The sequence below is a fragment of the Myotis myotis genome, unplaced genomic scaffold, assembly GCF_014108235.1.
Source record: "Myotis myotis isolate mMyoMyo1 unplaced genomic scaffold, mMyoMyo1.p scaffold_m19_p_2, whole genome shotgun sequence".
NCBI classification, from domain to species: Eukaryota; Metazoa; Chordata; class Mammalia; order Chiroptera; family Vespertilionidae; genus Myotis; species Myotis myotis.
In genome coordinates this window covers 54,804,201-54,824,470 of record NW_023416324.1, presented here as the reverse complement: position 1 = coordinate 54,824,470, position 20,270 = coordinate 54,804,201, and the positions used below count along the sequence as shown (strand labels likewise).

At 38.4% G+C, this 20,270-nt stretch overlaps 1 protein-coding gene across 1 annotated transcript in view; it reads right to left on the bottom strand.

Moving 5' to 3' along the window:
• Positions 1-325: 325 nt before the first annotated feature.
• Positions 326-20,270, bottom strand: part of ST6GALNAC3 (ST6 N-acetylgalactosaminide alpha-2,6-sialyltransferase 3) — a 316,904-nt gene continuing 296,959 nt past the window's right edge. Inside the window, exon 3 of the mRNA XM_036350763.1 lies at positions 326-743. Within this exon, the coding sequence (XP_036206656.1) occupies positions 330-743 (414 nt within the window). The 3' untranslated portion in view covers positions 326-329. The remainder of the gene's footprint in view (positions 744-20,270) is intronic.

Sequence of the window (20,270 nt, the reverse complement as noted above, 5' to 3'; positions counted from 1 at the left end):
AGTTCCTTAACATTTCTGTTTTGAAATGTTAAGGAACTTTTGGCTAAAATCCAATTTAATCAATAGCAAATTGAGCTAAATAAGAACAAATCGAAAGATATCCTGGGAAAGCATCCAGCATTTTTTGGAGCCTTAAGCCAATCAAATTGGAGAGAACAGAAGGTAGTGTAGGTGGAATTAATGGGACCAAGTTGCTGGCTCATCAAGTAATCATAATAGTCAAAAGCACATAACAGTCAGTTTGAAAAATCTCTCCATTCATTTGATAGCTGACAAAGGACTCAGCAAAGATTCAACACAAAGGACAATAAGGCTGCTTCTCAGAGGACTCACCTGTCTTTCCCAGTTTCCTTCTTAAAAACTCCATCACAGTAACTCATGCGCTTCTCTGTGGTGACATAAATTTGGGCACTTGGATAGATATCAACAGTCTTTTTCAACATGTTGTAAACGATGCCATTGCCATCTTTCCTCATATTGCGGAAAGGGCCCCAAATCACATAAATAGTGGTGTTTGCCTCCTTGAAAAAATAATCAGGGCTTTTTAGCAAAAGAGGAACGCTGGTATGGGATACAACTCGAATCATTGTCATGCGGCCAACATCTTCTTCGTAACCCTTGGTGGGGGCGTTGTTCATTCTCCAAATGCAGGAGGCCTGATCTATCTCATTCCCCACCTTCTGGCCGACCATCTGACCTGAGTTGGACACGATGGCACAAAGGTCGCAGTCCAGCTGCAAAGGCTGAAAAACATAAAGAGAAACAAGATGAGGGAAGAAATATAAATTAGTAAGGCCCACGTATCCAAACAAGTTTCTCTGGGAAAACAGAAAATTCAGATATGTATACCTGCTGAATGTAGGAATATCTCTGAAATATACATACCAGTACTATACTGAGCGCCCCAGGATATCAAACTAGGGCCATCCTTTCATTTAAAAAGGGAATACAAATTGTTAAGTAATAATTTTAATTTCTATCCCCTCATATTGGTTTAAAGTTAAATGGACAAATTATCATGTGTTTTCCACTCTAAATGGTGACTTTTCATTCAAAACTGTTAATTTCAAATGAAATAAGGAAATATAAAAAGATCTGATTCTTTAATAAGGATGATGGCTAAAAAGAAGGCAAAAGGGAGCTATCCAGGCATCAATTCTATCTTTTACTTATGTGCATGAATGGTTAAATAGAAGTTGATGAAAATATGAAAAATTCAGCAAATACAAGGTTCTGAAAAAGATTTTCAGAAAACTGCTTAAGTCAAGTCTCAGGTTATCAAAAATATTACAGAGATCCTTAAAAACTTCCTTTGCATCCCTGTGTTGGCTGGCTTTTGGGTTTACCTTTACTCTGGATGGGTAAGGAAAGGCTTCTTTTATGAACTCAGAGATCTCAGACTGTCCAGAGACAATCTCTAGGGCTACTCTAACAACCACCCTCCCTTTTCCTAACCAATGAGGTAACAGGGACTCATAGAGGTTAAGCACCAGCTTTCAGGACTTCAAATAAGCTAGATTGAGATAAGTGCTAAGTAAAGAAAATTAAAGCAAGGACAGGGGTTAATGCATGTGTGTGTGTGTGTGTGTGTGTGTGTGTGTGTGTGTGTGTGTGTGTGTGTTGGTAGAGTGATCAGTAAAGGCCTTAGGAGAAAAATGATATGTGATGAATAATCTGAATGAATAGGGATGGCTATAGGGATATTTTTTTTTTGGGGGGGGGTAATATGGGCTTGCTATGAAAAAGTTGAAAAATAAAAAATAAAAGAATTGATAAAAGGATGAAAGATCTTCATATTTCTTCAGTTCAACAATTGCTACAATATTTTCTTGTATTTTTCTCCTTCTAGATATATTATTGTAGGAAGGTTGAGAAATACCATTCATACAATTTGGTAACCTTGGTTTTTTATTTGATTTCATATCACTAAGCCTTTCCATGTCAATAAATAGTCCTTAGAGACATTTTTAATGCATATGCAATATTCCATTTTATGGTATACCACAATGTACCTGCTTGCCTACTGCTGGGCATTCAGTTATTATCTGATTTTTTTTCTATTATAAAAAAACATTGCTTTGATGAACATACTTGTGCTTCCCATTGGATTTTGAATGCTAACAGTTATACATTAATTTAACTTTACTTCTTTGATTTAGTTTTCATTGTAGACCTATAAAATATGCTAGGGAGACAAAGGCATCTACTTATTTGAGAGGTCAAGATTAAGAATTTTGAAGAAATTTGACTTGTAGAGCCCACAAAAGTTCATTTATGAGGAATCTTAAAACTGCTAACAAAGGGACTGTCCATCACTCCTGCTACAGTTAGATTTCTGAACTAAGGTGACAGCAGGTAGTCCAGGCACTAGGTTAGAATAGGTCCCTTCAAGGTAGATGAGTATATTAGTGCACTTTAAAATGAGGTTCTGAAGATTGGTGCCTTAGTGAAGACTTCACCAATGGCCAAATGGAGACACGAGAAGGTGTCTCTTAGGATCAGGCATTGATCTAAGGCTCGTCATCAAGCATCTAGGAGCCTAAAATCTTTTGGGGTGATAAAGAACACTTAGCTCAGTTCTCCAACGCCACTCAGAGTCATGCAAATCAATGCCTGATTTAAATCGAGTGTGTCATATGGCACACTCCAACTTATCACCAAGATGCATATGGTGCGGGGAAGTTATATTCAATTTTCTGCTCCAAGAGGTTGCTTCACTGTATAATAAAAGCATTTTGGGGGGTGTGGACTCCACAATTAAAAAAAATATCATAAAGGAAAAAGGAAGATATAAAGAAAATGCCTTAGACATGTTCTAATCTACAAAATGCAGCAATTTGCATTGGATTTCCCAGTCACAAAAGCAAATTAGCTGGTTCTGCTGTAACAAGGCTTAATTTAACTAATAAGAATCAACATACTGGTTTCACTTGACAGTCGTAACCCCTGAAAGTGATCAATTAAGGCATCACAATCTGTTTCATGACAACATATCGGGATGCTGCAGCTGTGCAGATTATGAGGTCACCAGCTGACTAGCAACTTGAGGGCAAACAATGGGAACAACAGCCTCTTATTTAAGTAACAAATATGTAATTGGGCAGAGTGCTATGAATGCAATGCCTTTGGGGGTAGATGATCATTTTTAAATTGCCTCTTTCTTTCATCCTAATCATTTGGCTGTATTGTCACCATGGCCAGAGTCTTAGGAGGGCATTGTCACATGGCCCTTCTGCTTAGTCACAGTCCTGCCTAGCTGTCTGACTTTCTGAATGAGGTACCAGGAAACATGTGTGCACACGGTGACTGCTCTATTTACCACTTGGTTGCAAGAACCATCCTTACAGTATGATAGGAGTGCAGGGTGAGATGAGTGAAACATTCTTCATCATAATAGAAGCTTCAGGTGACACAAAGAGCTTGCTTGCTAAGGCCCAAAGGACTCATTTTTACCTTTGAAGGCACCTTCAAACTACAGTAAGCTATAATAAAAAGAAAGAAATACCTAGTCACAAATGGACAGTTTGATCCAAGAGCTGTTCTTATCTGGTTATCCGAGGTCCTTTTATTGGCTTTATCCCTGCATCTTGTGATCTCAACTTTCTTGTTAAAATGCACTGCTGTTTCCTGAGCTCATTTATACTATTTGATGTGGGGTACTTGTTTGAAAACTTATTGCATATGCCTCCACTTGCTCAGTTCCTACCTCAGCAATCAGTTTCTTTCTAGGTTTTCTGAGACCTTTGGAGAGAATTGTCTGGTTCTACTTTATCAAGTCCTCTCTTTATTCTGAATTCTCTTTTTCTGTTGATTTGTCCCTATTTCTATGTATGTGTTGTTGTTGTTGTTTTTTCATTACAAACAACTTGACCTCTTTATCTTTTTCTCTTGTACACTCAAAATATCATCAAGCCAAATACTTTGGTTAGGCTTGGGCTGTGTCTATACACTGAGATCCCTACAAATATACAGCCAAGCCTGTATGAGCTACCGTGTCCCTGCTGAAAGAAAGACCACAAATGTAAAAAACTTCCTATTATTTGAAATCTAAGATATTGATTTTTATAATAATATCCCTATATTTGACTTGGGTATTTTCTCTCTCTGCAAAAGAATACTAGGTCTTGCTTACATATCTGGTTATAAACACTCAGCTTGGAGAAAATTAAGATTTTGATGACATCTATTAAAAAACTAAGAAATTTTTTACTTAGTATCTAATCTGTGCAAAGTGAAGGGTAACATAATTTTAAATTCCTAATCAGTGTGAGATTAACCTCAGTATATGATCAACTAAGATTCAGTTCATATACTATTTCAAAGGCGGAAGAGATTGCCTTGAAAATCAAGGTTTTTTTCCTCTACTAAAATGAATCTTGACATTTCCTTCCTTACAAAAAATAAAAATTTAATTTCTGTCTGTAGCACAGGTAGAGCATGGAAGAGAGAGGAAGGGAAGCAACAGTTAGATAAAGATGTATAAGTATAGGGTATGATATTCATTTATATAAACACTAGAGGCCCGGTGCACAAAAATTTGTGCACTTGGGGGGTAGGGGGGGTCCCTCAGCCTGGCCTGTGCCTTCTCGCAGTCTGGGATGCCTCGGGGGATGACCACCTGCTGGCTTAGGCCTGCTCCCTGGGGGATTGGGCCTAAGCTGGCAATCAGACATCCCTCTGGAAGCCCGGCAGCCCTCGGGGGATGTCCACTTGCCAGCGGGGAGCAGACCTAAGCTGCAGTCAGACATCCTTAGCGCTGCTGAGGAGGCAGGAGAGGCTCCCACCACCACTGGCAGCCATTAGCCTGGCTTGTGGCTGAGCAGAGCTTCCCCATGTGGGAGAGCACTGACCACCAGAGGGCAGCTCCTGCATTGAGCGTCTGCCCCCTGCTTGTCAGTGTATGTCATAATGACCAGTCATTCCCAGTCTTTCTGTTGTTAGGGTCAGTTTGAATATTACCCTTTTACTATATAGGATAGAGGCCTGGTGGATGGGTGGGGGCTGGCTGGTATGCCCTGAAGGGTGTCCTGGATCAGGGTGGGGGTCCTGCTTGGGTGCCTGACCAGCCTGGGTGAGGGGCAGGTGGCTGTTTTCAGGCTGGCCACACCCCCTTCATGGTGGGGGTCCCCACTGGGGTGCCTGTCCAGCCTGGGTGAGGGGCTGAGGGCCATTTTCAGGCTGGCCGGTGACTGAAGCTCCCAGCCTCTCCTTTTTTTTTTTTTTTTTATTCTGGGATTTATTTACCTTCTATAATTGAAACTTCGTTGCTGTCACTGGAGGTGAGAGCCGGCTCCAGCTCTGAGGCCACGGCCTGCTGAAAGCAGGTATCTGGGGTTTGTTTAGCTTCTATAATTGAAACTTTGTTGCTGTCACTGGAGCTGAGAGCCAGCTCCAGCTCCATGGCCACCGCCGGCTGAAAGTAGGTATCCGGGTTTGTTTAGCTTCTATAATTTAAACTTTGTTGCTTTCGGAGCTTAGAGCCGGACTGCGGCAGGTGGGGAACCTTGGCTTCTTTCATCACTGGAGCAAGCAAGCCTCCTGCTCGCTTCAGCTGCATGGCTGCCGGCTGCCATCTTGGTTGGCAGTTAATTTGCATATCACCCTGATTAGCCAATGGGAAGCATAGCGAAGGTACGGTCAATTACCCTTTTTGTCTTTTATTAGATAGGATGATTAAGCACTTAATATGAGCCAGTCATCCTATCTAGCACTTTTTCACATTATTCCACTCAATTCTCATAATAAATTCTTCAAAACTTTGTTTTTGTTTCCCACTATAGGGTTGAGGAAATGGACACAAACACAATGTCCAGTGGATAGTAGATACCATTCATGTTCAAAAGGAGCAGTTTACCTTTGATGATACACATTCACATCACTATTAAGAAGTGAGAGAGAATAAAGAAATATTTATTACTAGAGGCCAAGTGCACAAAATTCGTGCACTGGGAGGAGGGTGTCCCTCAGCCCAGCCTTCACCCGAGGGGGGTGTCCGACTGCCAGTTGGATATCCCTCTTGCAATCCAGGACTGCTGGCTTCCAACCACTCACCTGCCTGCCTTCCTGATTGCCCCTAACCGCTTCTGCCTGCCAGCCTGATCACCCCCTAACCACTCCCCTGCCAGCCTGATCGATGCCTAACTGCTTCCCTGCCGTCCCAATCACCCCCAACTGCCCTCCCCTGCCTGCCTGGTTCCTCCTAACTGCCCTCCCCTGCCGGCCATCTTGTGGCATCCATCTTGTGCCCACATGGGGGCAGCCATCTTGTGCGAGGGTGTGATGGTCAATTTGCATATTACTTCTTTATTATATAGAATCATTTTGCACTATTCCCAATATACATAGAAGTAAACACCCCAAATCTCACCATGTATTATATTAAAATTATTTGTATTAAATTATAAATTAATATTTTAAACATAGTGGTAGCCAAAAACTTCACCAAAAAAGAAAAAAAAAATTAACATTGATGAAAGCCTCCTCAGGAATGTTAGGCATACATGTGAGTGGAATTTACCTGTCCTCCCTGGCAATGTCATTATCATGGTAAAAGAAATTATATATATTTTTTCTTCATAACATTTTCAATTTGTAATATGGCTGAAATTTCAGTCTAACATAAATTAATCATGACTAGTATTATTAGCTTTAAAATGGTCCTTCACATCTTACTCAATGTGCTTTTCAATTGTTTTTCACAACAGCAGTGAGTTGTGTGTCTTTCTGAAGCATTAAATGGTTACAGTCCATGTCTGGAAAAAAAGAAAAATAAGACTCTGGCAGATGATGTTTCAATAAGCTTGTCTCCTCCCTTCATGAAAACCTCCTTGACATAAATTCACCTTAGAAACACCCACAATAGCTGTTTTCAAGTCCTTGGGAATGAAAGTTAGCTCAAAACTGCCAAGTCATTCTGTAACTCAAGGATTGTTTTCCCCTTTGTACTTCTGAAAACTCTAGGGTACTAGCCAACTGGGATACTATGCTCATAACATAGGTCATTTTACAGTTATGCTGACTTTTATTTTTATTATAAGTATGATTATTTGGCACAAAATGAATTCTGTTTGCAAAAATGCTGAAGAATGTGATAACTATGGGGGTGGGAATGAGAAAGATGTGTCTATTCTTATTGCTTTTTAAGAGTTTGCCACATTTTAATAGTCAGCTTTACTTTTGTGTTTAAGTATATTTATGTAGACCCTAGAAACCAATTTATCATGACATGCCCAACTGATCCTTGCCTTATTTAGAAAAAGAAAGGATGACCTACTAGTAAACTAAGATTATTTACTCTGATTGGCAAGTTTTAGCTTTTGTTGAGTCACAGTCACTTTTCAAATTCATATACATATAGTTAAAGAATTCTTTTGTTTCTCAGCATTAAATTTACTACACACACACATATCCACAAATACACACATGTGACCACACACACACACACACACACACACACACGGTTACCCTTATCCAGTTGATGAGATAGCTCACTCTCCTATCTACTTTATCATCCTGCTCCTTACCAACCACTCTGGAAAATTCCTCTCCTCTCTTCTGTGGGTAAGAACTTGACAAATGGCCTCATCCTTTTTGAATGATATATTGGGACAACTGCCAAGCACTTTACATTTTAATCAGTAAGAATGAAATATTTAACCTTTACTTTTTACTCCGTGAATAAGCTTATAGACAATAGAACAGATAATTAAAATCTGTGAATTAAAACTTACAAAACAATGTGGTTCTCCCAGCAAAGAGAAATGGCCATGTACGAAAGGTCACCTGTCAACTAGTGGTAGTTATTAAATCTCTGCATTTATCACTGAGGTGGCTTTATGGAAAACGAAGGTCAAGACATTAAATTATGAAACAGCTAGGATTAGAAAAGGTCGCCAAAAACTCAGCTAAAATTTAACCAAACCTGTTAATTCTATATCCTGGAAGCAAACAGAAACAGCCGGGAATGAAACACAACACTGGATATGCTAATCTATCTCCCTACTTGAGCCCCTGAACTGAAAATGAGTTTCCATTTGATGTCTTGAAGTCTAAAATGAAACTTGCTCATCTCAAATCAAAACAGGAGCTTTAATAAATATTTCAGGACAAAAATCATATTTGAATCGAACCAGTTTAAATTATTAAAAGCATTGTTTTACATGACCCTCATGGTTACTTTCATTTCGACCATAAGAATGCAATTTAAAATATTGGAGATGGGGTACTCCTGGCATTTTAAATGCTATATAGGACAATCAATTCACCACCCACTAATTTACTACTTTAACGTTGAAACAAATGAGATCTTTGCTTTTCATCATCCAATTTGGACGGATTTGAAAAAAGCAGGTTGAACAGAGCTCCAGAGACACACTCTTCAGTTTGCTGTCATTTATTCCTCTGCTCTTTCTGAATGTCTTTAGAGTTTCAGTTTTAGAGGCTTCAACATGTATAATGATGCCATTGGGGAATAGATTTTGCCTTTATTCTCCTTGATGTTCTTTTGAGGTCTTTCAAGTGAAAGGTACAAAAGAGGCATTAACAATCTGGCATTGTTTTTATTGCTTGACAAAGGAAAAAATGTATTTTAATTTTGCCCGTGTTTCAGGAATGATTAAGCAAGCTGTTTTCATCTGTACGAGTCACTTTCAGCAGACCTCTAACTGTGAGCAAAGAACTGTGAAGACTGTTCTAGAGAGAAATCAACACAGTTCAATCCAGCCAGCTTATGTACTTCTTTCCCCCTCCACAAACCAGCATCTTTCAGTTGGTGCAGCTTTAGAAAGCAGTGTGTATAAATCATACACTACGAGTAACAGCATATAAAAAGACAGATTTGATAACCCATGGTTTGGCTCTGACTCTCTGTGGATTTGGGATATGGCATTTACCTTGATTTCTGCCTGGTGGCATTATATCCAAGCATAAAACTTAATATGGGGATGCATAAAAATGTTAATGTCAAGAAATAATTCTAAAACAGGCAACATAAAGCTATGCTTCTCAGTTACCATAGATAATGTGTTCTCTTTATTTGAAAGTTCCTTGAGAGAAATGGGTCTGTATAATCATGGAGGCATGCCCAAAAAAGCAGCTTGCTTTCTCTGGACTGGAAGGCAAAAAAAAAAAAAAAAAAAAAGAGTCTTCTCAAACCAAGAGAGAGATTTCTCCCGTTGACGGGGATAAAGAAGTCATTTATATTTCACTATCACTATGAGATTATAATTAAATTGGACTCATTTACGACTGACTTCCTCTGGATTATTTTCCTCTCCTTTCAGGAAGATGAGTTCGGGACCCAGTGCTGACATACCATCCAGGTATGTCACACAAAGAAAATAAGAGAGAAAGCCATGGTATTAGTTTCTTATCATGGCACCCAACTAGGGACATGGTTCTCAACTGGTTGCACATTACAATGACCAGAACTTTTACAAAATTATAATGGCTGGAATGCATGCCTGGCCAAATGAATCAAACAACTCAAGAGGAAGGCACCTGTAAGTAAGTGTTTTTCTATGTTCCACACATGATTCCAATGAACATTTAGGGCTCAGAAATATTGTCTTCGAGGAGTTGGTGGCAATAGAAGAGGAACTCAAAATGCCTAATCAAAGGGATGAATGACAAAATGTAAATTGGTATCTTTGGGGACCAAGTGAGAAAGATGTTGGGGTAGTAAATCTTTCCAGGCACCACCCAATACCACTGCTTTGGTGAGCTGCACTTACACATCTTTGGTGCCCACAGCAAGGTGGCCCCCAAATATCCCACAATGACATATTATTTCTAATTAAAATCACTTGAGAAGTAGCAGGAGTGGGAAGAGCTCTCTGACTCTTCACTGTCACTCTAAATGCAGAAAATAAATCTCCCTTGAAAAGTGCCCTCCCTGCTATAAAAGGGCTAAGAAATAATCAATCAAACTAAGGAAGAGACAGCTTTATCCCAGATATTGAAAATCCAGAGCTGAGAAACCTATATAAACAAACCCTTGTTAATTTTACAAATTTACTGCCCTAAGCCAACATTCTACTTAAATTTCTTACTATGTACCCCTAAACTTATGTTTCATTGTCTTGTCAAATCCTCATAAATTTACTGTTTCTTTATTTAAAAGATATATTAATAGCCTGCTCTATTTCACTCACAGAGAATTCTTCTTTAAATTTTCCTGTGTACATATAATAAAACTCAGGATTTTCTCATGTTCTTCTGCCTTGTGCCAAGAAGATGCAAGAACTGAAGAAGGATAGAAAGGGAAATTCCCTCTCTCCAACAAAATGAAGTTAGTCCTAGATGTCAGAAGCTATGAAGAGTAAACGGAGATGATGTTGGAAGTTTCCATGTAGTACCAAGTATGAGAACTTTTATTTCCCACAACACTATTGTTAACTAGAGTCCTGGTGAACAAAATTCTTGAAGGGGGGGTGTCCTTCAGCCTGGCCTGCAACCTCTCACAATCCGGGGGATGTCTGACAGCAGGATCAGGCCTAAACTGGCAGTCGGACATCCCCCTCACAATCCTGGACTGCTGGCTCTAACTGCTCGCCTACCAGCCTGATTGCCCCTAACCCCTCTGCCTGCCTGCCTAATCACCCTTAACCACTCACCTGCCTGCCTGATCACCCCTAACCACTAGCCTGGCTGTCTGATCGCCCCTAACCACCTCTGCCTGCCTGCCTGATCACCCCTAACCATTCTGCCTGCCTGATCACCCCTAACCGCTTCTGCATCAGCCCCCACTGGGGCAGCTTCATCCAGAAGGACGTCCAGAAGGTAGTTTGCCTGTCCGGTCTAGATAGCATATTATGCTTTTATTATTATAGATTATATAGCATTAGAGGTCTTTATATTCTAAGTAGAATTTGCTCTGAAAGCAAGGAAAATCATGTTACCTTATACATTTTCTTAATTCATGAGGAATTTCTGCCAGCCAGTAAGGGTTATGGTAATTTCAACATTTTGTTGACATGCATTCAATATAATTTTTTATCTTGTCTTATTTTTAGCCTGGAAGATAATTTATTTTGAGCGTAAGAGGTGGTAGAGATGGAATGATTGTGAATATAAGAGAATGTCCCACTAATGGAGTAAGAACCAAGGGAAGGAAGAAGTCAATAATACAAGAATAGTGTTGGATAGGTAGCCTTTGAAAAGGTAGAGACAGATCTTTCTATGAGATAACAAAAATGAATTAAGAATCAGAGGAAAACCAGATAACTTTAAAGAAACAACTGAAATTAAGTTCACTCCAGATTTCCTTACATTTCTCTCCAGTAGTAAGGGTTGATTGAGAGATGGGATACTTAGAGGTAAGGTTAACCAACTTCAGGAGAGGGATTAATTTTTGAGAAAGAGAATATTTTGAGCAACTAAAAAAAAAAGGATTTCCAGTTGTGCCACAGCTGGAATTTAGAAATTATAGACTTTTGATTAACCTATCATATTCTTTCTAGTATGGCTCAGGAGCACCAAAGCAGGACTAAAGACAGACGCTAGCCAGCTTCATCAAGGACTGGAGACTGTGGCAAGTGGTGTATTGAAAAGTGCAAAGTTAAGAAATAATTATGGGCACTGGTAACATGAATTCCAAGCTGAAAGTGAAAGGAAATGATGGCAAAATGAGCAAGTGAAAGAGATAAAAGAAGCAATGGACAGGAGTGTGCTGCTCACGTGTCTGCTGCTTGCAAGGTTGAAGGAATTCTTACCATTTGCAATAGCATGGATGGAACTGGAGAGCATTATGCTAAGTGAAATAAGCCAGTCAATGAAAGAAAAATACCACATGATCTCACTCATTTATGGATAATAAAGACCATTATAAACTGATGAACAAAAATAGATACAGAGGCAGAGCAGCATCGAATAGACTGTCAAACTACAGCGGGAAGGCCGGGGAGGGTTGGGGAAGGGGCGGGTAAGAGATCAACCGAAGGATTTGTATGCATGCATATAAGCATAACCAATGGACACAAGACACTGGGGGGTAGGGGAGGCCGGGGGAAGGACGAGGGCGGGGGGGAGACATATGTAATACTCTTTGTAATACTTGAAGCAATAGAACAAAATTTTTTAAAAAAGAAAGTATGTATTCTCGCCCTAACCAGTTTGGCTCAGAGGATAGAATGTCAGCCTGCAGACTGTGGGATCCCAGGTTCGATTCTGGTCAAGGGCATGTACCTTGGTTGTGGGCACATCCCCAGTAGTGGGTGTGCAGGAGGCAGCTGATTGATGTTTCTAACTCTCTATCCCTCTCCCGTCCTCTCTGTAAAAAAGCAATACAATATATATATATATATTTTTTTTTTTTTAAAAAAGAAGCAATGGATATCTCTCAATAGGGTTATATCCATTCATTGGAGACTGGGTGACATATGTTTGCATTGTATGTCCTGAGACCATGCTTACCTTCAGAATAAGGAGAAAATAATGTGGCTTTTATAAGCTCTGAATTAAGGGTCTATGATTCCAATTACAACAGGTTTCAGGAAAGAAGCTGCAGTATAAGTAATTCCTTCTAGCATGAAAATGCAAAACCAAAGCACAGAGATATTAAAATTCATTGTTGTTGAAAAGTACTGGCATGAGAATGTCTGCTTCAATATGTTAACTTAAATCCCAACCAACCTTTCCATGGAAGATAACTAAGAGAACTGAGAACAATATAAAAACTATTTCTCTGAGACCATCCAAGACCTAACAAGATAGTGAGGAACTGCCAGCCTGGAGAAGTCTGTAACTCAGGAAGGTGCACCTACACTAAGAACTGCTTTTGTTCAGGAGGCATCTGCAGTTCTGGAAGAAGTAGCTGATCTCTGCTTCTGGCAGCCTCCTGGGCCTAGGACAGTGCTCGGCAAACCGCGGCTCGCAAGCCACATGCAGCTCTTTGGCCCCTTGAGTGTGGCTCTTCCACAAAATACCACGTGCGGGCACGCACGTACAGGGAACATTGTGGAGTGAAAGAAGATGTAGTGTCGAGGATTGAGAAAGGTTTGTTGAGATGGTTTGGACATATAGAGAGGATGAACGAAAGGAGATAGACGAAACAAGTATACAAGACGAGTTTGGATGGGAGAGTTGGAAGGGGTCGACCTCAGCGAATGTACCTCAATCAGATAGCGGATGTTTTTAGCAAAGACCAGCTTAGGAGTACCCTAATTAAGTTAATAACAATGTACCTACCTATACAGTTTAAGTTTAAAAAAGCTGGCCCTCAAAAGAAATTTCAATCGTTGTACTGTTGATATTTGGCTCTGTTGACTAATGAGTTTGCCGACCACTGGCCTACGAGAACAGAAATCAGAATGTAGAGCCCTCAAAGGGTAATTCAACATCGACTGTGGACTAGAACGCCTAAAGTGCATTCTAAAGGAAAGTCTGAAATAAACAAGTTTTCAAAATCTGTTACCCTCTTTCACATCAATAGGGTGCCTCTGAAAACTTCGATTTTGAAAATTACATTATGGAGTCCTAAACTTCTAGTGGCCTGAGACACCTGCAGAAAGAAAAGAGAAATCTTCTCTAGAGGAAGATAATATCATCCTAGGTCTCCAAGTATTGCTACAAATAAGTTTTCAAGTACAATACCCAACACACTATCTAAAAACCCAGACGTATGAAGAGACAAAACGCCATTAGAGAAAACAAACAGAAACAGTCCCTTAGGAACTCTACACATGGAATTACAGGGCACAGACCAAAACCACTATGCTTACTGTGTTCAAGAAGATAAAAGCCAACTGAAAATGTTGATAGGGAAATGGAAACTATAAAAAGTGGTGGAGTATATGTGCAAAAGAACAGCTTAGAATCTCTAGAAATAATAAATATAACACATGAAATAAGGAAATCAATGAATATATTTAATAGCAATTTAGACAAAGCTAAAGAGGATTAGTGGACTAGAAGATAAAAGCAACCATTCAGAATGGAACACAACATTTTTTTTAAAAGACTCAGAGACACAGGGAATACAATGAGAAAGCCTAAAATAAATGTATGTGAAATATCAAAGGACAGGAGAGAGAAAATGGGCAGAAGACAATGGCTGACAATTTTCCAGAACGTATGAGAATCCATAAATTCAAATGACTAACAGGGAAAATAAATACAAAATCTAAATATACAGTGAAACTTCATAAAAACAAAAACAAAGAGGAAATTATAGAATTTAAAATTACCATTAAATAGCATATATAGTAAACCCTTGAACAACTTGGGTTTGAACTGCACAGGTCCACTTAGAAGTGAATTTTTTTCAATAGACATATAGTTGACACTCTGTATCTATGGATACATATCCACGGATTCAACCAACCACTGCAAAACAGTATTTTCATCAGGAATCCCCATATCCTGAGAGCCAACTTAAGCTATAGGTGGATTTTAGATGGGGCAGGAGGGGTAGGGGAGGAGGAGACGGTTGGTGCCCTAAGCCCCTACAGTGTTCAAAGTTCAGCTGTAATTTGGAGGGGGTAAATAGAGACAAAATATTGTAAGGTCCTTACATTGTCATGAAAAGAGGGTAAATATGTCAAATAACATCATATCTTCAGAGCTTAGGATGCCTGCTGCTATTCCTAGGGCAGTAGTTCTTAAATTTTTGGTCTAAGGTCCCATTTATACTCAAAAATTAATGAGGACTCCAACAATCTTTTGCTTATGTGAGTTGAATATATATCATTATTATAGTAGAAGTTGAAAATGAGAAAATTTAAAAATATTCATTAATTCATTTTAAATTAATAGTATGCCCATTTCATGGTAACATTAATTTTTTTATAAAAAGCAACTTTTTCCAACAAAATAGTGAAAAGTGTGGTATCATATTTTATTTTTGCAAATTTCTTTATTTGAAGATAGATAAATTCTCAACTGTTTCTGCTTTTACTCAACAGGCTATGTTGATTAAAGTAGATGAAAAAGAATCCAGTTTTACAATGCTATGTAGTGGGAAAAGGAAGATAATTGTGTATATTTTTCTTTGAATCTATACCAAAATTTGATATGTGGCAATTTCTTAAAGTTGATTTGCAATATAAAATCTGAAACCATGTCAATAAGATTTTCTATTGTTACATTAGAATCCATTGGTCTATCGTACTTTGCATGGATCATTAACTCATGTATGATTTTGTAACATCACACTTCGGTCATTTATAAAATATTAGTTCAATAAGTTATTCAAAATGTTGAAAATTTCATTATATAGTTTAAACACATTAAATGATAATACCACTGATCTAATCAGAAAAGCCTGTAAGTTTTGCAAAACTGAAAAGTTGATGGTGAAAATACAAGTTTGTCAAGTACATGCTAATTTTTACTTGAAAGCTCAATTTTTGTCACTAGTAAAATACAGTTATTTTCTTTAAGTGACAGGCTCACTTCATTCATTTTCAGGCAAATGTATGCCAAGTATTGAAATATAAATAGTCATCATTTGTCTATTGGTTATTTCCAGTAAAATGGTGTTCAATGACCTTGGGACTCATGAAATTTTTCAAAATAAAAATGTTGGGTAGTAAAGGGTAAAGAAGTTCAAACATATGGTGACGAAAGAAGATTTGACTTTGGGTGCTAAATACACAATACAATGTACAGAAGATGTATCAAAGAATTATACACTTGAATCCTATATAATTTTATTAACCAATATCACCCCAATAAATTTAATTTAAAAAATAATAAAATAACAAAATTTTGGAGAAAAAAATCAATGTAATTTTCAACAACAGTAAAATCATATGATCATTTTAAAAGTAAAATCATACGATCATATGATCAGCTCAGAAAGTGCACAAAATTTTGATATGATTCAATATCAACTAATGATAAAAATATCTCTTAGTTAAGGGAAGGTAACAGGGAGCTTTCTCAATCTAATAAATTATTTCTATAAAACAAAATTTTTATATCAAACATTGTAAAAATAAACAAGCAAGCAAACAAACAAAAACAGCAACATTGTAGTACTTCACACTTAATAGTAAAATGTTGGAAACAGTAACTTTGAAATTGGGAATGAGACAATGATTTCCACTCTCACCCTTGTTATTCAATGCATTGAGATCCTAGCCAGTACAATAAGGGGGAGGATGAAAGATATAAAGGTAGTAAATATAATTATTTACAGATGATTTGATGGTATATAATAATTCTTATATTACTTGTTATCATTTCATTGGAGTTAGGATTGCTACATATAAATCTGAATGTAAATCAATTCCATTTTGATATATCAGCAACAAGGGAAATCTAAGTATATTATTTATAACTTGAGGCCTGGTGTACAAAATTTGTGAGTGGAGGCAGGAGTGGGGGATCCCTCACCCTGGCCTGTGCCTCCTCGCAATCTGGGACCCTTCGGGGGATGTCTGACTGCCAGTTTAGGCCCCATCCCACAGCAGGATCGGGCCTAAACTGGCAATCAGATATTCCTCTTGCAATCCAGGACCGCTGGCTCCTACCTGCTTCCCTGCTTGCCTGCCTGATCTCCCGTAACCACTTGCCTGCCTGCCTGATCACCCCTAACCACTCTGCCTGCCTGCCTACTTCATGAAGAAAATATAGGAGAAAACTTTCATAAAATCAGACAAGGAAAATTTTTTCTTAAACAAGACATAAAAGAACTAACAATAAAGGAAAAGAGTAATAAGGCAGGCCACAGATTTTTTTTTTTCTCCCTCTCTGTAGGGGAGGTGTATGAGTGTCCTAGAAAGAGTTAATATATAAAATATGTAACAAATACTTACAAATCAACAATAAAAGATAGCAGCCAGTCAAAGCAATAGAAAGATGGGCAAAAGGTCATCATTACATAGAAGAAAAAATTCAAATGGCAAATAAGCATCAGAAAAATGCTTATCATTAATAATCAGAAAAAATGCAAACTAAAACAATGAGATGTTATTATACACCTACCGGATTGCCCCAAAATTAAAATGTCTGACAACACCTAGTGTTAAAAAGAACATACTACTGGAAGTTTCATGCAATAACTGATAGGAATTTGAACTTTGCACTAACAATTTGGAAAACTATGGCATTATTCTGCATAGTTGAATATACATATAGAATAATTTTTTGTAATAAACAGATTTTTAAAAAATATATTTTATTGATTTTTTTTACAGAGAGGAAGGGAGAGGGAGAGGGATAGCGAGTTAGAAACATCAATGAGAGAGAAACATCGATCAGCTGCCTCTTGCACGCCCCCTACTGGGGATGTGCCCGCAACCCAGGTACATGCCCTTGACCGGGATCGAACCTGGGACCTTTGATTCCACAGGCCGACGCTCTATCCGCTGAGCCAAACAAGCTAGGGCAGATTTTTAAAATCTTAATTGTTGAGAGTATTACAGATGTCCCCCTTTCCCTCCCTATTACCTACCTCCACCTGGTTCCTGCCCTGCCTCAGACCTTCATCACCCTATTTTCCGTGTCCATAGGTAATGGATATATGCATTAGATCTTTGGTTAATCTCTTCCCACTCCCCTCTCCCCGATTTCCATTGAGAAATGTCAGTTTGTTCCATGTTCCCATGACTCTGGATCTATTTCATTCATCAGTTTATTTTGATTGTTAGATTCTTGTTTGCTTATTTTGATTTTTAGATTCAATTGCTGATAGATATCTATTTATTGTCATTTTATTGTTCATATTTTTCTTTTTCTTCTCCTCCTTCTCCTCTTCTCCTTCCTCCTTCTTCTCCTCCCCCTTCTTCTTCTTCTTCTCCAAGAATACCCTTCATCATTTCATGTAATACTGGTTTGGTGGTGATGAACTCCTTTAGCTTTTTCTTTTCTGTGAAGCTTTATCTGAACTTCAATTCTAAATGACAGCTTTGCTGAGTAGAGTAATCTTGGTTGTAGGTTCTTGCTATTCATCACTTTTAATATTTCTTGCCACTCCTGTCTGGCCTGCAAAATTTCTGTAGAGAAATCAGCTGACAGTGGTATGGGTGCTTTCTTGTAGGTAACAAACTGCTTTCTCTTGCTGCTTTTCAATTCACTCTTTGTCTTTAACCCTTGGAATTTTAAGTATGATATGTCTTAGTGTGGGCCTGTTTGGGTTCCTCTTGTTTGGAACTCTCTGCACTTCCTGAACTTGTAAGTCTATTTCTTTCATCAGGTAGGGGAACCTTTCTGTCATTATCTCTCAAACAAGCAGAATCTGGTGTCATTGTGCCCCATAGAATCAATAAGTGGCCTAAGAGCCGGCACTAGCACCAGCCTGTCTTGCTTCACAGCTTGGTTTTGCCTGGGCATTTCCAAGCCCAATAAAAGTAGTAAACATTGCAGCTTCTGCCAGGTGGCCCCAGGCAGTGGCTGACTTTGCACATCCCAGGAGGCCCCAGAGCCAGTGGAGATAGCTTCAGACCATACCAGATTGTGACTATACACATCCATAAGTGACACACTCAAGGGGAAGACTCAATGAGCACCAAAGCCCCACTGAAGCAAGTCCTGCTTCATAGGGGTGTCTTCTGCACAGCAGCTCTTCCACCGTAGTCTCAGCTGGTTGTCACAGCCAACTGGCCTGGAGGTCAATTCCTCCCACTGATGCCAACAGCGATCAAGTCTCAACTACAACAAGACAGTGCACTCAGCCCACACAGAGGTGTATCTAGAACTCAGGTGACTGGGGAGGCTGAATCACTGGGCCCTACAGGACTCCTACTACACAAGGCCACTCTACCAATTCCAGGAGACATAGCAGCTGTACCTAATACATAGAAACAAATACAGGGAAGCAACTGAAATACAAAGAAACATGTCATGCATATAAGCCTAACCAATGAACACAGACACCAGGGGGGTGAGGGCATGATTGGGGAGACAGGGGACAATGAAGGGATAAGGACACATATGTAAGACCTTAATCAATAAAGAAAAGCAAAACAACAACAACAACAACAAAAACAAATGAAAGAACAGAAGGCATCCCCAGAAAAAGAACTAAATGAAATGGAAGCAAGCAAACTACCAAGTACAGAGTTGAAAACAATGGTTATAAGGTTGCTCAAGGATCTTAATGAGAGCTTCAAGGGACTTACAATTTCAAGGATCTTACGAAAATTTCAAGGAAATTAGTGAGAACATCAAAGAAATGAAAAATGACCAATCACAAATTAAGCATACACTGACTGAAATAAAGAATAACTTACAGGGATTCAACAGTAGAGTAGAGGATCCCTAGAATCAAATCAACAATTTGGAATATGAGGAAGAAAGAAACATCCAATCAGAAGAGCAAAAAGAAAAAGGAATCCAAATATTTGAAGATTGTCTAAGGAGCCTGTGAGACAACTTCAAATGTACCAACATTCGCATTATGGAGGTACCAGAAAGAGAAGAGAGAGAGCAAGTTATTGAAAACCTATTTGAAAAAAATAGTTATTAGAATAATTTCTTAACATTATAAGGGTTATCATTCTGAAACTAAAACAAACATCACAGTTACCAGTGCCCTGCCAGAGTGGCATTCACATATTGTATTGTAAAATGGTAATTAAGTATTCTTAATAAATGGTGCCCTATGGACAAATATGTTGGAAAATGTCATATACATTTGTCACCTCTTGGGGATTGCCACTGAATATTAAATACTAAAGGCTATAAATAGTTATTCACTTAAGTCTGTCCCATTCTGTTTAATTCAGTATTCCAGAAAATTATTTAGAAACCTCACAGTCATTTTTTATAGGAAACTTATTATTATCTTATGGGATAATGGCTTGAGAAACATCATTCGGAAACTGTGCATCAGACATAGTTTTGTTAGGGCTGGGAATAAGATATGAATGGTGACTGATTCCATTATTATTTCACCATTGTTCTTTAAGTTCTATTCAGTGTAATAACTGGAGACCAGATGTGGTGAGGAGCAAGGTATTAATAATGGACAGAAGAAAAAAATCATCATTGTTTGCAAATGATATGACAGTCTTCTTTGCAAACATATCAGACTATAGAAAAACTATTAGAATAGAAAAATTTTAAAATGATAGCCAGCTGAAATGTGGATATACAAAATTACCAACAAAAAGATTATCTCAGCAAAAAATGTATCTACAATAGAAAGAAATCTAATGTACAATAGCAAGCAAAATACCTAAGGGGGGAAATAAATAAGAAATTTGCTAATGCTTTAAGAAAAATGTGAGAAATGAGTGCCTCATATAAGAATGAACTGGAATACCCTGTCAATCCAGGTATTAAATTGTAAGTGGTTCTTTTTTTTATGTGGTTCTTAAGGGGAAAGA